The sequence below is a fragment of the Ornithodoros turicata genome, chromosome 4 (assembly GCF_037126465.1).
Source record: "Ornithodoros turicata isolate Travis chromosome 4, ASM3712646v1, whole genome shotgun sequence".
In the NCBI taxonomy this organism is placed as follows: Eukaryota; Metazoa; Arthropoda; class Arachnida; order Ixodida; family Argasidae; genus Ornithodoros; species Ornithodoros turicata.
The window spans coordinates 9260519-9273414 of record NC_088204.1 but is presented as its reverse complement, the minus strand read 5'-3'; the positions used below and the strand labels follow the sequence as shown (position 1 = coordinate 9273414).

At 48.7% G+C, this 12896-nt stretch overlaps 3 protein-coding genes across 3 annotated transcripts; all 3 read right to left on the bottom strand.

The window, feature by feature from the left end:
* Window positions 1-50: 50 nt before the first annotated feature.
* LOC135392691 (intracellular coagulation inhibitor 1-like) lies at window positions 51-1377 on the bottom strand. The gene has a single exon (XM_064623419.1). It carries the CDS (start codon window positions 1315-1317, stop codon window positions 142-144), a length of 1176 nt encoding a protein of 391 aa, XP_064479489.1. The 5' UTR covers window positions 1318-1377; the 3' UTR covers window positions 51-141.
* A 1630-nt stretch (window positions 1378-3007) lies between these two features.
* On the bottom strand, window positions 3008-4716 carry LOC135392690 (intracellular coagulation inhibitor 1-like). Its single transcript, XM_064623418.1, has one exon. The coding sequence runs from the start codon at window positions 4561-4563 to the stop codon at window positions 3394-3396; it is 1170 nt and encodes a 389-aa protein (XP_064479488.1). The 5' UTR covers window positions 4564-4716; the 3' UTR covers window positions 3008-3393.
* A 4768-nt stretch (window positions 4717-9484) lies between these two features.
* Window positions 9485-12398, bottom strand: LOC135392689 (intracellular coagulation inhibitor 1-like). The gene is made up of 3 exons (XM_064623417.1): window positions 12262-12398; window positions 10857-11196; window positions 9485-10320 (listed from the first exon to the last, which is right to left on the bottom strand). The coding sequence occupies exons 1-3, from the start codon at window positions 12267-12269 to the stop codon at window positions 9571-9573; spliced, it is 1098 nt and encodes a 365-aa protein (XP_064479487.1). The 5' UTR covers window positions 12270-12398; the 3' UTR covers window positions 9485-9570.
* Window positions 12399-12896: the final 498 nt, after the last annotated feature.

The window sequence follows — 12896 nt, the reverse complement described above, 5'->3', positions numbered from 1 at the left end:
AAATAAAGTTGTTTGTAAAAATGGGCGGCCGGTCCGAAAAAACGCCGGTGCCCAGCTCTAAAGGTTTATTTAAAAACAAAACATGCGACCACTAAAACAAAACCGCTAAAACTGCGCCGATGTTTTCACAGGAGCTGCTCGTCAAAGCTCTTGAAGCCTCCCAATAAAAAGCACGGACTTTGTGGGCACATCCTCGATGAAGAACAGGAAGGGGTGGTCAGCTTGGAAAACAATGTCCTTGGGCGGGAGTCGGGAGTGACTGATGATGCCTCCGCTCACAGCTATGGCTTCGGACCCTTCCTCGTCCACCTGAATTAAAGCCTTGTGAAGAACCTCGTCCAAAGCCAACGGGGGACGCGGTGCGATGCCCGTTAGATTCGCCCCGGGCTTTTCGAACACCCTGCGGAGGCCCAGCGCCTGCAGAGGTTTCTTCAGGTTGTACGTCTCCTGCAACTTAAAGCGGGGCAGAGACACCGTGACCCGGTGCTGAACGGAGCTTTCCAGAGCACTCCTCACTGCATCCAAGGAGAACTTTTTCTCCAAGCTTGGCAGACCAGTCTTTTCAGTGGGGAGAACTAACACCATCACAACACGATCGCCCACGTAGGGCAGTTCGAGGATCTGCGCGTCCAGTTCGGTGCTGAAAGCGTGTACCAGTTCTGCCGTCTGCTTCATCGTGTCCACTTTGACGGGATCCGTACCGCGATTATAGAAAGTTTCCTTTTCGGTGTTACTCACGTGGAACTGGTTTTCCCACTTGCCTTTGAAGTGGACCGCATTGAGGACGAGGAGAGGCACAGAGGGCGGCAACGGTCTGTCCAGGATCGATGGCACCTTGTCACCGGTCATGTCGCGGACCCACGAGTTGATGTCTTCGGTAGCTTCGACGGAACTCCCCGCAAAATCCGCAGAGTACAATCCGGACTGGTAGTACTTGGCGAGGTCTTTCTGGTACTTCTCGAACACCGGAGTTCCCGCAGAAACGAAGACTGCGCTGGCGACCGTCAAGTCGTAGCCTTTCTTCCCCGCCAGGATCCTGCCCAGCAGTTCCCGAAAGGCGACGTGGGCTTCCTCTCCACTGATGGCAGCATCCTGGTATCCCAGCACGGCTTCTAGTTGGTCCCGTGAACTGCCCCTCGCTCCGAGGTGGACCATGCCGACGATGGTGGCGACACTGAGGGGCGACAGGAACACATTGTGGCCAAGTTCTCCCAACTTGTGGTACAGGGCGACGCCAAAATCGTTGTGGATCTTAGTGAAGCTTTCCTGAGACGCCGTCACTGCCCAAAGCAGGCAGACCACAATCAGCGCCTTCATAGCGCACGATTGGCATCCGTGCCCAGGAGAAGCGGAATGACGGCTTTTTCTAATATGTCTGCGGGGGATTTCCGACTGTCAACGCCCACTTCGTGACGTCACAGTTGCGGGGCTGTCGTTCCGGCTCCTTCGTTTATCAATGGCGTGGGCTAGTAGAGTTATTTTCGTGACGAAATTTTCAGTGCAATGAGCGACAAAACAAAATCCGGAGTCTTTCAGATGCGTTTGTTTGTTGCGCGTGTACGGTCAAGGTCTCCCGTTTCAAGGACAAGTTTCATCCGACGCAACCCAAGAACGTGATTTAGGCCAAACAGGCAGTCGTGTGCGGCTTGTCAAGAAGCGTGATTTCGTCCTCAGGATATGTTCACCTCCTACGCAACGGATCCTCCGAAGCATTCCCAATGCCTTTTCTATGCGTCTGAAGAACCTGCGTTCAAAAAACGTCACTTCGACGCCTACTCGGGGATAGAGAAATGCCCAAGCTATCGGAATAAACTGGGACGTCATTTAGAAACACGAGAGAGGGAAAAGGGAGAGAGAGAGAAAGAAAAAGCGCTAACACGGATGGTTGCTTCCAGGTCGACTGGGAAGGCTTCTACTTGTAGAGTTATTTTTTTCGTGTAGTATACAAGTTCGGCGCTGTGTTATGCTGAGCGACAAAACACTAGTGCAGTGCAAAAACCCAAGTCTGAACCACTGCCGTACGCGGATGTATTACCTAAATAATATAAATACGTCGAGACAGAAGTACGCATATTTTTCAGAATCATATCACAAGGCGAAGTTGAGCAGCCAATTTTACACCAGAAGCGTACTCAACAGTATGAAAGTAACAGTAGGTATGAAATAAGTTCATGACGGCGAAACGCAGCAACCAGACAGGGACATAGAAAGAGTGCGACTTTACTGTGCAGCATTATTCTCTCGTTATGTTCTCTATGATTAAACCTCAGTTTAGAGTCTGCACTTTCCTGTTTACTTCTTTCTATGTCCCAGTCTGCATTTCGCCATCATGAGCCTGGTGCCAACTACTCCGGATTGTTCCTATTGCGTATGAAATAAGTGACCGACGCGGATCATGCACGTGGCAATCGTGTAAAAGAAAAGTAATTTCAATTAAAATTTAAAAGAGCCGAGACACACCCACGAGTATTTCGTTTTTTGTGTGTAGGTTGAACCCACCAGGCTTATTGATGTCAGACGTCCTTGTTACGAAGCTTGGATGTAGCGCATAATATTAGTAACGCATCTAGCAGCGCATAATATATAAGGTGTTACTAAGCTTGGATGTAGCGCATAATGTTCGAGTACGTACGTAAATGTAATTTGTGTTCAGACTACACTTTATAGTAAAAAGGACGATGACGTCGACAAAAACGACCCAAAAGGTTTGGGGGAACATAAAGGTTATCCCAATGTCACACATAAGTGTATGTCGACCTATCCATAATATGACAATGCCCATAACATAAAAGCTTTGTGTATTATAAAACGTTCAAAAGATCTGTATATTACAATCACAAAGTAGTATCAGAAACGGCCGACGTATTAAAAAAAATAAAAAAAAAAAAACTACACTGCAAAGAGCGGCTACAGCTAATGGAAGGTTTGTTAGACATCATGGAGAATAGGTCGGAAGTAGCGCAACGGTTGATGAACTCAGTAGAAAGCAAACACTGATCAGAAAGGCTACAGCTGCACAATACATTTTATTGAATGGACAACAATTTGAGTCGGGGTAGATGTCCCGTTCATCGCCGACAATATATACGGCCTCCGCTGCAGAAAAGCGGATGGAATATGTTCCACACGGAGCATAGCTCATATAGTCCATGCATCGCTTGTCTTAACGGGCACGCAAAATAGGCTAACAAGATAACAGCTGATTGTACTGACAAGGAAAAGGTCGCCAGTGGACATCGTGCTAGGGCAAACACCACTCGCGCTTCCCCAGGCGTCAAGTCCGCTCGAAGTCCGCCGGAAGAGCACGCGACACTTCTTTTATTATGTACAAGCGCGGGCTTTCCTTCTCGCCGTTCTACTTAGCAGCCGCGTGCAAGGGGGCACAGCAACGTATCACAGGTTAAGCACACGTCCCATGAAAAGGTTCAGTCCCGTGGGCATGTGGCGAATGGCAAAAAAGAAGGGCCGGTCGATGGCGAGTCGAGGGGTACCGATCCTGCTCACGATCACCGCAGCGGTGGACGCGGTCGCCTCGGTGCCGTGCTCGTTGACCTCCATGCTGGCACGGTGGTGCACGTCTTCCACGAAGAGCCCGCCGTCTTTGCTCATGCCCGTCAGATCTGCCTCGGCAGCCGAGAAGAGGCTCTTGACGCCCATCGTCTTGAGCGCGCCTTTCAGGTCCATTTGGGATTGCACTGCGAAGCGCGGGAGGGACAGTTCGAAAGACCGAGGCTCCAGACGTTCGCACATGGTGTCCAGGAATTCCGCACTCAACTGCAGTCGTTCGAGGTTCCTCTCGTTCTTGGCCGGCAGCACAATGATGAAACTGATCTGGCTGCCCGAGTAAGGGATCTGAAGCACGTAAGATCCGCTCGCCCGGTCGTAGGCGAAGTTGAAGTCACTCTTGAGGTGCATCATGTCGACTGTGGTTTCGTTCTTGGCCCCGTAGAAGACGGCAGGCGCGGTGTCGTTGAACGACTTCTCCCACACGCCCTTAAAGTAGACGGAGTTGAGAAGCAAAAGCGTCGTGAGCGGATCCGGGGACTTGTGCAGCATCTGGGGAATCTTCCCCTTGGTGAACTTGCTCACTTGACTGTTGACCAGTCGAAGCACCTTGTCGCCCTCGGAGAAATCCACGTGAAAGACGCCGCTGCTGAAATATTTTTCCAGGTTGCTCAGGTAAGAGCGGGCTATTTTGTCTCCCGACCGAGTGAGGGTTATGGTGGACGAGAGGAAATCGTCCTGGACGTTGTTGCCGCGCAGCAGCTCCGCTTCGTCGCGGTAAGCGTTGAAGACACCGTCCTCGTCGCCAAAGAAATGGTTCAATTGCAGAGCCTGAGCCAACTGCGCGGCCGTCTTGTTTCTGGCGCCCAGGTACACCATAGAGAGGACGGTGGACAGACTCCAGGGGGAGAAGAGCAGGTTGTCCTCGGACCGCTGCACCGATTGGAACAAGGAGAACCCGAACGCATTGCTCGCTTTCGCCACCTTGCTGCTGCTGCCTTCAGTTTCGGCTGCATTCCACGCCAATGCCACCACAACGAACCACACATACAGACCCATTGTTTGCAACGGACACCCCCGTCTCAGTTGACGCCAGAGATACGAGACCAGTTCATAGCGAATCTCATCCGACGTAGTACGTACCCACCTGTGCGGACGATCTCGGCGGCGGGACAAAAATAGGCCGCCGGCCCTCAAAAGAGGGCGTCCACGAGGATCGATGACGTCGCCTGACGTCGCGCAGGAAACGGCCCGGGAAATCCACCCAAAGCTCCGCCGCGCTTCGCCAGTGTGAGAACAGGCTCTGTTTATTCATTTGCATTGGCAGGAAGCCAAGGACTGCGCTGTACAATTACTTCCGTTCCGTACGCTCAGTGGGGGTGTCAGCACCGGCTGGGGGTCCACACAGGCAAGATGGATGTTTCCACCCCGGTGGAAACCGCCAGATCTTGTAGTTTCCGTTTGGAGTTTCCGTTGGAGTTTCCGTTTATTTAATGGAGCTTCGCCCGCTTTGGCCTTGATGTGTCTTGATGGTTGTGACGATGATGGGAAAAAACTATGTCTTGCCGGGCAGGAGGACGTATCCCTCCCACACATCTTTGCTTTCATCATACAATTAAAAGAAATCATAAAACACCGTTATCGCTGATGATCATAGTTGTCTCGCGGCGAAAAACAGAACTCTCGCTTTTCCCATTCGTTTTGAAAAGTGTCACCATGTGCTCCGAAAATTGTCCGCTGCATAGTCCATTTTCTAATCGCGCGTTCTCGCTTTTCTTTTATTCTCGCAGACTGGGGCTTCCCAACGATGACAGTGTTTCTCGAAACATGGTTAGCAAAAAAATATACTTAGGTTAGGTTACAAAATGACCCATCTGAAGGGTAGCCCGAAGCTCCGCAAAAAGCATTTAAAAATACCCGATTATAAACAGCGAAGGTTTCTAATGACAGCGTTTGTCTGCTGTAGATGTCGTTACAAAGAACTGGTTGGGGTGGGTGACACTATTTCCAGGAAAATGTCTTTCGCATATACAACTCAGCCAGGGACACCGTACTGTTGTACGATAGTTCGTAGCAGGTGGCACCTTTCCAGAGGAGCTAATTAAGTGTACGTGTTCAAACTAAAAAAGAAGAAAAAAAGGAAATTTTGCAACTTTGCTTGACGCATCACAGTTTAACTATATAATCATCACAGTTGCACATACAATCCTCTATCATCGTTGCGCTTTAATGTACAGGTCTGGCGACTCGAAGCGCGCCATCTCATTCACATCTATACAACAGGATGCGTTTGAGTCAGCTCAATGACCGTGAACGATTGCGAGTGTCTTTCCATTATTCCAAGCACGTCACTTGTGCAAACCAACGATTGCGGAAACGAGCGCTATTTTAATGACGAATGCACCACGAGGACGAAGTGCAAGACGTATACGCGTGGATCTGAAATTGCATTTGAAGTACCATTGAGAACATTAGTGAGACGTAGTATATCGTGCGCTGTCGCCTTCGCGTACGCAGCGGATGATTTCCCCAGAAATTCACTGCTGGGGGGGGGGGGGGGGGGGGGGTGCCGAGCTTTCAAGGAAGGGGGGGGGGGTATGCTTGGTGAAGGTTCCACTTACGGAATTTTTCTTAGACACGGAAAGAATAGTTGCACAATGGTGACATCTCCACAGCTTTCCCGTTTTATTTGTGCATGTTATTACGTTAGAACACAGCACATTAGAATATAGATTCATTATGAACGGCATTGCAACATTAAGATGCATAATCGCACGACAGACAAAGAAAAAAAGACTAGCACCTTGTCTCCCGAAGCTCAATGAATACCTATGGTAACCAAAGGTGAAAGCCATAGACGGAAAAAGCAGAATACCTTGCTTGATTGAGTTGGGCGCAAATGTTTCTTGATGATCCACATTGAGTTTGCGTGCCCGTACGCATTTTTGCTCGTATATATGCGCGCAATATATGCATTGAACAGTCACTTTCAAATGATTTTGGACAAATGCATGGTGCGATCATCTGCATGACTGTGGTCCTATACAGCATAAGTTTGACAGTACAGGATGTAATTCGCCGCGCGGGACTCACTACCAGAACGATGGCCGCGAGCTGGGTGGGGTCACCTGAGAAATTTCAGGGAGGGGGGGAGGGGGGATCCCTGCGCAGAGGCGATATAGGGTACGGTATACTAAAACTCACTAATATCCAACGTCGTTTTGACAGTATATGCGTGATGATCCAAGCCACCGATCTCCTAAGACTGGTTTTGCACTGGTTTTCCCATGTAATGACGTTTTCGGTTGCAAACGCATTCGAGGCGCCACTGTACAGTTATAAAGCTCCTTTCTTTTGACGTTACATGTACACACACACACACATGTAAGATGGCTTTATAATACTACACAAGTGATATACCGGGTGTTTCAGTTAAATCCCCGGGCTAAATAATTCGCGAACGGGTGCACCAGTCGAAGAACTTTCTGTTTTACAAGTATCTATCCGATACCTCCTACAAACAGCACACCGTGCGAATGAGTGGGAGGTGCCCATTGTTTAAATAAAAATTCGAACGAGCTTCGTGAAAAAACAACTTCTAAAGCAGGGCGCTGTCGGCATTAAGATGGGTACTACCTCTTTTGAACCTTCAGTGGATACCTTGCGCCTCCCACTCATTCACACGGTACGCAGCTTGTAGGCGGTATCGGATAGATATTTGTAAAAAAGAAAGTTCTTTGATTAGTGCACCCGTTCGCGAATTATTTAGCCCAGGGATTTAACTGAAACACCCGGAATACTAATGCACGCAGCGGACTCCCCCCCCCCCCCCCCCCAACCGGTTTCGGAATAGTCGGTACGTTTGCGTTCCCCGCTTGCAGCGCCACTACGACCAACAAGCAAGACTTAAAAAGAAAAGAAAAAGGAAATAAAAGAATCGCCGTAGATCACGGCCGTAGTAGTCTCCAGTGGTGGCCACTAACTACTCCTACAGTGGCTTGACTATAACTACTAACTACTTCGTGATGGCGTAGTTTAACTAGTAGTTCAAGTACTTTTCAGGGAACGTAGTTAGAACTACTTCTTTAACTACTCCGATGTATTTTAGCTACATCTATAACTACTTAACGTTGTCCATCAACACCAATCCCATTCTAGTGTTCTTGGAGATCGACCTAATAATGAATCACAAGGAGTGATAAAAGTGAAGATTTAGTACTCATGCACGGCACAATTGCTCTGCACCTCCATTCTCATCAAACAAGTACCTCAAGGTAAAAGTCGGAAGCACAATCGTGCCGTGAAGCTTGTGACTAAATCGGAAGTAGTTGGCGCCTGCAGTAACCTAACTACTGTAGTTAACTACTCGAAATAGTAGTTTAACTAGTACTTGCCACTACATTTCTGCAAGTAGTTGATAACTACTTTTGAACTACAATCAGGTAGTTTAACTATTAGTTTAACTACTGGCCATCACTGGTAGACTCTACAGCCCGGCCGTGCGTAGACATATATTGCGTCGTGAGTAGTGAAAACAATTGGTATCGTATTATTTATTCTGTTGTTCTCGCTGTCTTGTGCAGTTTGCAGACGACACGCTCACGCATATTATCGCCGGCCGCGAGACACAAGCCAGCCTCAAGCCAAAAGCGGTCGGCGTAAACCAACAGACGGGGCCCCTCGCTATATTTTCGAAAAATAGCGTGCGCACCCAAAAACCCAAAGAACGATTTGGGCTCCGGGCATGTGCAGTGGCAACTGCGCTGTTTCTTTGCACCTCCAGAGCTCTTGGGTTTCCTACTCTACAACTCAACAACAACAGAGATGGAAAGTGGGGAGGTTCATCACCAAAGGCGATACTCCACCCCATTGCTGGTGGGGATGTGGGGAATAAAATACTTTCTTACTCTGCAACTCTACGACTCCTGTGTTCTTTTATTTATTTATTTATTTATGTAAATACCTCCAAGAGCCCTTAGGGCGATACAAGAGGGGGATACGTACAATATATGCAACATTAGTACATGAAACAGCACAAACACTGCACAAAATAGTTAAGGTAATAACAAAATTCACACACATACAAGAGATGAGATAATGCTTTCACACTAAATGTGTAGATATGATGCAAAGTTTCTACGAAAAGTTTGATGGTTAGGCGAGGTGACTAAGAACCGAGGAAGGTCATTCCAATCGGCAATCGTATGTGGGAATAAAGAATACAAAAAGTGGGAAGTGTGACAAGTGACTGGTTATTTATTTCAGTGGCTTTTCATATGCATTTTTGTTAAAGTAGCTAAATAATGCGCAAGACGGCGATTTCTCTTCCTTCGTATAACGTGCAGGCTTCCTTATTCAGCGACAATTTTTTTTTTCGATTAGGAAACAAACAGTATTGGCGTGACTGTTCTGTGGTCACAGGGTGACGTGGCTTCCGAAGGTATACGCGCAACCCACAGAGAGCCGTGACTCGTAGCAATAAAATGCGATAAATGGCTGAAAAAACTCAAGCACCGTATACGGTCTAAGGTTCTCTGCCCACGCTCGAAGGGAAGAAAATCGCGAAAAAGCACTATGTGTTCGCAAAAAAGAAAAACAAAAAGAAAGACAGTACTGCATCTTTTGATTCAGCAATTTATGCAGAAATGCACAGCGTTCACATCCGACCTGTCGCCGAGGACAACCCATTTTATTTATCGGCCCTAGTGAACACGAACGTAAACAGACAGTTGTGTCACATCGACACTTTATTGGGTGTGTTTCAACCTGTGCTGAAGCTGAACGACGTCACTTGTGGGTACGTTGTGGTACTTCGTTACGCAGTGCTACAGGAACCCAATGAATGTCTCAGGAAGTCAAGAAAGAGGGACATCAACTAGTGCTTCTGTGTTCCTATAACTGCTGTCTGGTACGGCGTTGAACATGTATATGGGCGAAAATTGGCACCATCTTGTTTGACTCTGCAACTTGGCACCAAAAATTCATCATCTGGGAGGTTCTTTATTGCTATACTCGGTGGGGTACTACAAAGGCGAATGAAGACATTTTGGGGAATCACCCGGAAGGTCACAGATTGCTAAGGTACGCGACGAACAACCAAAGCCCAGTGGGGGCATCGCGGACGAGGAGCACGAACGGGTAGTCAGCCACGAAATGCGCCACATTGGGACGTTTCCGAAGACCCGCGGTTAACGCCGTCACGGTAGCGGCTTCCGTTCCCTCCTCGTTCACCACAATGGCGGCACGGTGAAGAAACTCCGTCACATACAGGTCCCTGCTACCGGTGATCCCCGAAAGATCGGCGACGCTCTCCAGAAAGGCGGACGGCATCCCCAGGTCCGCAGCGTAAGACTTGAGGGGAACGCTGGACTCGATCTTGAAGCGCGGCAGCACGACGTCTACCTCGCGTTCTTCCAGCGACGCTAGCAGTTGTTCCACCAATTTAATGCTGAGTCGTCGATGACCGAAGCGCTTTTGGGGCAGGATGACGAGGGCGTCGTGGGTTCCGCCCGCGTAACGCAACAGGAGCCCCTGGAAGCCACCGTGACGGCCGACGGGCGCTCGCATTCGGGTGTACATCAGGTCCGTCTCGACGGGATCGCCGCGAAAGTTGTAGAAAAGGCCACGGTATGTCTTGGAAGGGTCGAACTGCGTTTGCCACGTTTCTTTGAAATAGGTGGCGCTCAGCAGGAGCATGCGCGAGGTAGGTGGAAGAGGACCGGAGAAGAGTTGCTGGATATGTCCGTTGGTGACGTTGGAAACTTGTTCGTTGATGGCGGCGACAGTGTCGGGGTTGCCGAGGTCGGCCACTCGAACCTGCGATTCACAATGGAATGGATTCGTTATGGTTGAGAGTCCAAAAATATCTTTGGGCACTGTGCGTCGAAGCACGTTTAATTGCGGCAGCTATATTGGGCCGTCACGTGGTGGCTGACCGGTGGCGGATCTACGATTTTTCTGAGTAGGGTGTAGGTGGGTGGGAGTGACCTTGGACAACATGCTCAATACACTTCCTTGGGTTGAGTGAAGCACCATGGGACTACAGAAATTGAAGTGGGACACCCGGAATGATCTGGTTGTGTGCGTTTGTTCAACCCACGAATCGGAGTCAAGTATGAGAGCAAGGAGGTAAGAGTATCACCGCACGTCGTCGACTCCTTCATCCTCTGCATCGAAAGGAGATCGAGTCGCTGAGAGTCACTGCCTCGGGGGTGACGTAAGAGCGCCTACTGACGACGTTTATGTTTTGCGTACCGTGTGCCCTTGAGCGAGGACTTCATGTAACACGAAACTGTCTTTGATCGAGGGTGAGACCGTGAATATATATCAGTTGCGAAACGAGTGAATACTACCTCTGTGCTGTACACGTCTCGCAGGATGGCGGTGTAATTCGGCAAGACTTTGAATCCCTCTTGCAGCAAGAGAGACGTCCATTCTGGAGCCTTGCCCAATTGCTTGTCGATCCCCTGAGAACGATCGTAGCCCAGGACTGTAGCCAACTCGTAGGCCGTCAGTCCTCGAGATCCCTGGTACAGAGCAGACAGCGTCCAAGCGATGCTCGACGGTGAGAAACACAAGTTGCTCTCTTCCTTGTGCAACACCTCGTATAGGTTCACGGCAAATTGGTTGCTGGAGCTCACGAGCAGGCCATGCACTGCAATCAGCAGCCCCAGGGACACCACCAAGTGCACCCTAACACCGTTTAATAAAGATACAATTACAAGAGTTCATACGAATACACACGAATAAAGTGGCAAATTAAGAGCTTAGTCACTGCCGTCACCCCTCTAGAGGGCGCTAACTTCGAAAAGGCGAAATCGTCGCCATGATGCCTGTCCCTCGAAGTTTGGTTCCGGGTTCCGCTCGCTGCCGTATGCTATTTAGAGGACTATTAATGTTGAAAACATTAAAATTACTTTCATATGGTACAAATAATATTCACACATTACAAAAACTTTGAAACAACAGAAGAACGGTGATGTAGGGTGAAGGCCTGGACAGACAAAACCTTAGGACCCACATTAGGGCGGCAAATCTGCTAGCGACAGGGGCGCTCTTCTGCGGGTGACGTCATGTGAATAAACCAATAAGCTACATTTGTTGAAGATGGTGAAAAGTAACCGTTCTGAAGCTGGTACACACAAATTGACAACACAACACTGAAAGCGCCTAGGAACGTGAAAAATAGAAATATGGTAGTCGTAAATAATAGTCAGACAGCGGCAGGAACTGAACTCGCATGTCTTGGCAACGGTCGTCGGTACGGAGTGTCAGTGTAGCACAATGGTTAGCGCACTTGACAGGTAATCAGGTTGTCTATCTGGTGTTGTTGATTAGTGGTTTTCGAGCTGTGTCGCAACTGAGTAAATACAGCTAAGTGCTATACCGTATAGCGCATTTTCTAAAGTGTCATTCGAACAAAGTTGACAGTAAAGAAATTGTCTCACTTCTGTATGTGCTCTTCCTCTACATTTCTTAAGAAAATAAACACCATCCTGTCTATAAAACAGATACCAAACTCCGCAATTTGTTGCCAGTCATCGGAAATTTTTGCACGATTTTCTGCTGCGTATGTGCGCTTCGAAAGCCACGCACATCTGACTGAAAATAATGTCATTTAGCGTGAATTTATTGTATCGGGTATCACGTGATACGAAATCATCAAGTAAGTTGCACCACAATGCAAACCACAACAGACACACAACAAGAGACACGCGTACCAGCCTACCATTCCAGAGAGAGACCGAGGACACTTACCGCCTCATTCTCCCTCGCAGACAGACCGGAAAATGACCAGCAAGAGTTTGGCGCCTTGTGCACTTAACATAAAGAAACTGGCTCCACCTGGAGGCTCCCGTCGAGAGATGTCATCAGGTGAGGCATTTTGCATTTTCTTCTGGTAGAGGATACGGCTCCGTCCGCAATGTGGGACAAAATGTAATTTTGTTTGTTGGGTTCCCGACGCCAGAAATTTGCTGGAACAGTATATATTGACACGCGCGACATCCCCACGATATATTCTAGTGGAAGAAAAAGCAAGGAACTGCTCACGGGACGGGAGTGGCGTTTTACATACATAGCAGACGACACCATTGGCCCTGTCATCGGCTACAGAATATCTCTATCTCATTTCAGGCGTCAGTCGTGACGTAGCACACATCTGTGAGGCCAACAACGGCGAGCCCTTTCACCCCTCATTACCACCACCACCACCCTTTCATTTCTTTAGGGGCTCTTTCATTAGCACCACCTCATTCTACGCAACCCAGATAGACACAGCATGATTGCTTAAGTTAAACAACGTGATGAAGTCATTAAGAGGCCGCAAATCACGACCATGCTTTCGGCGGCCGTAGCCATTGGGGTGCGGCTATTAGCCGCATGGACAGCCA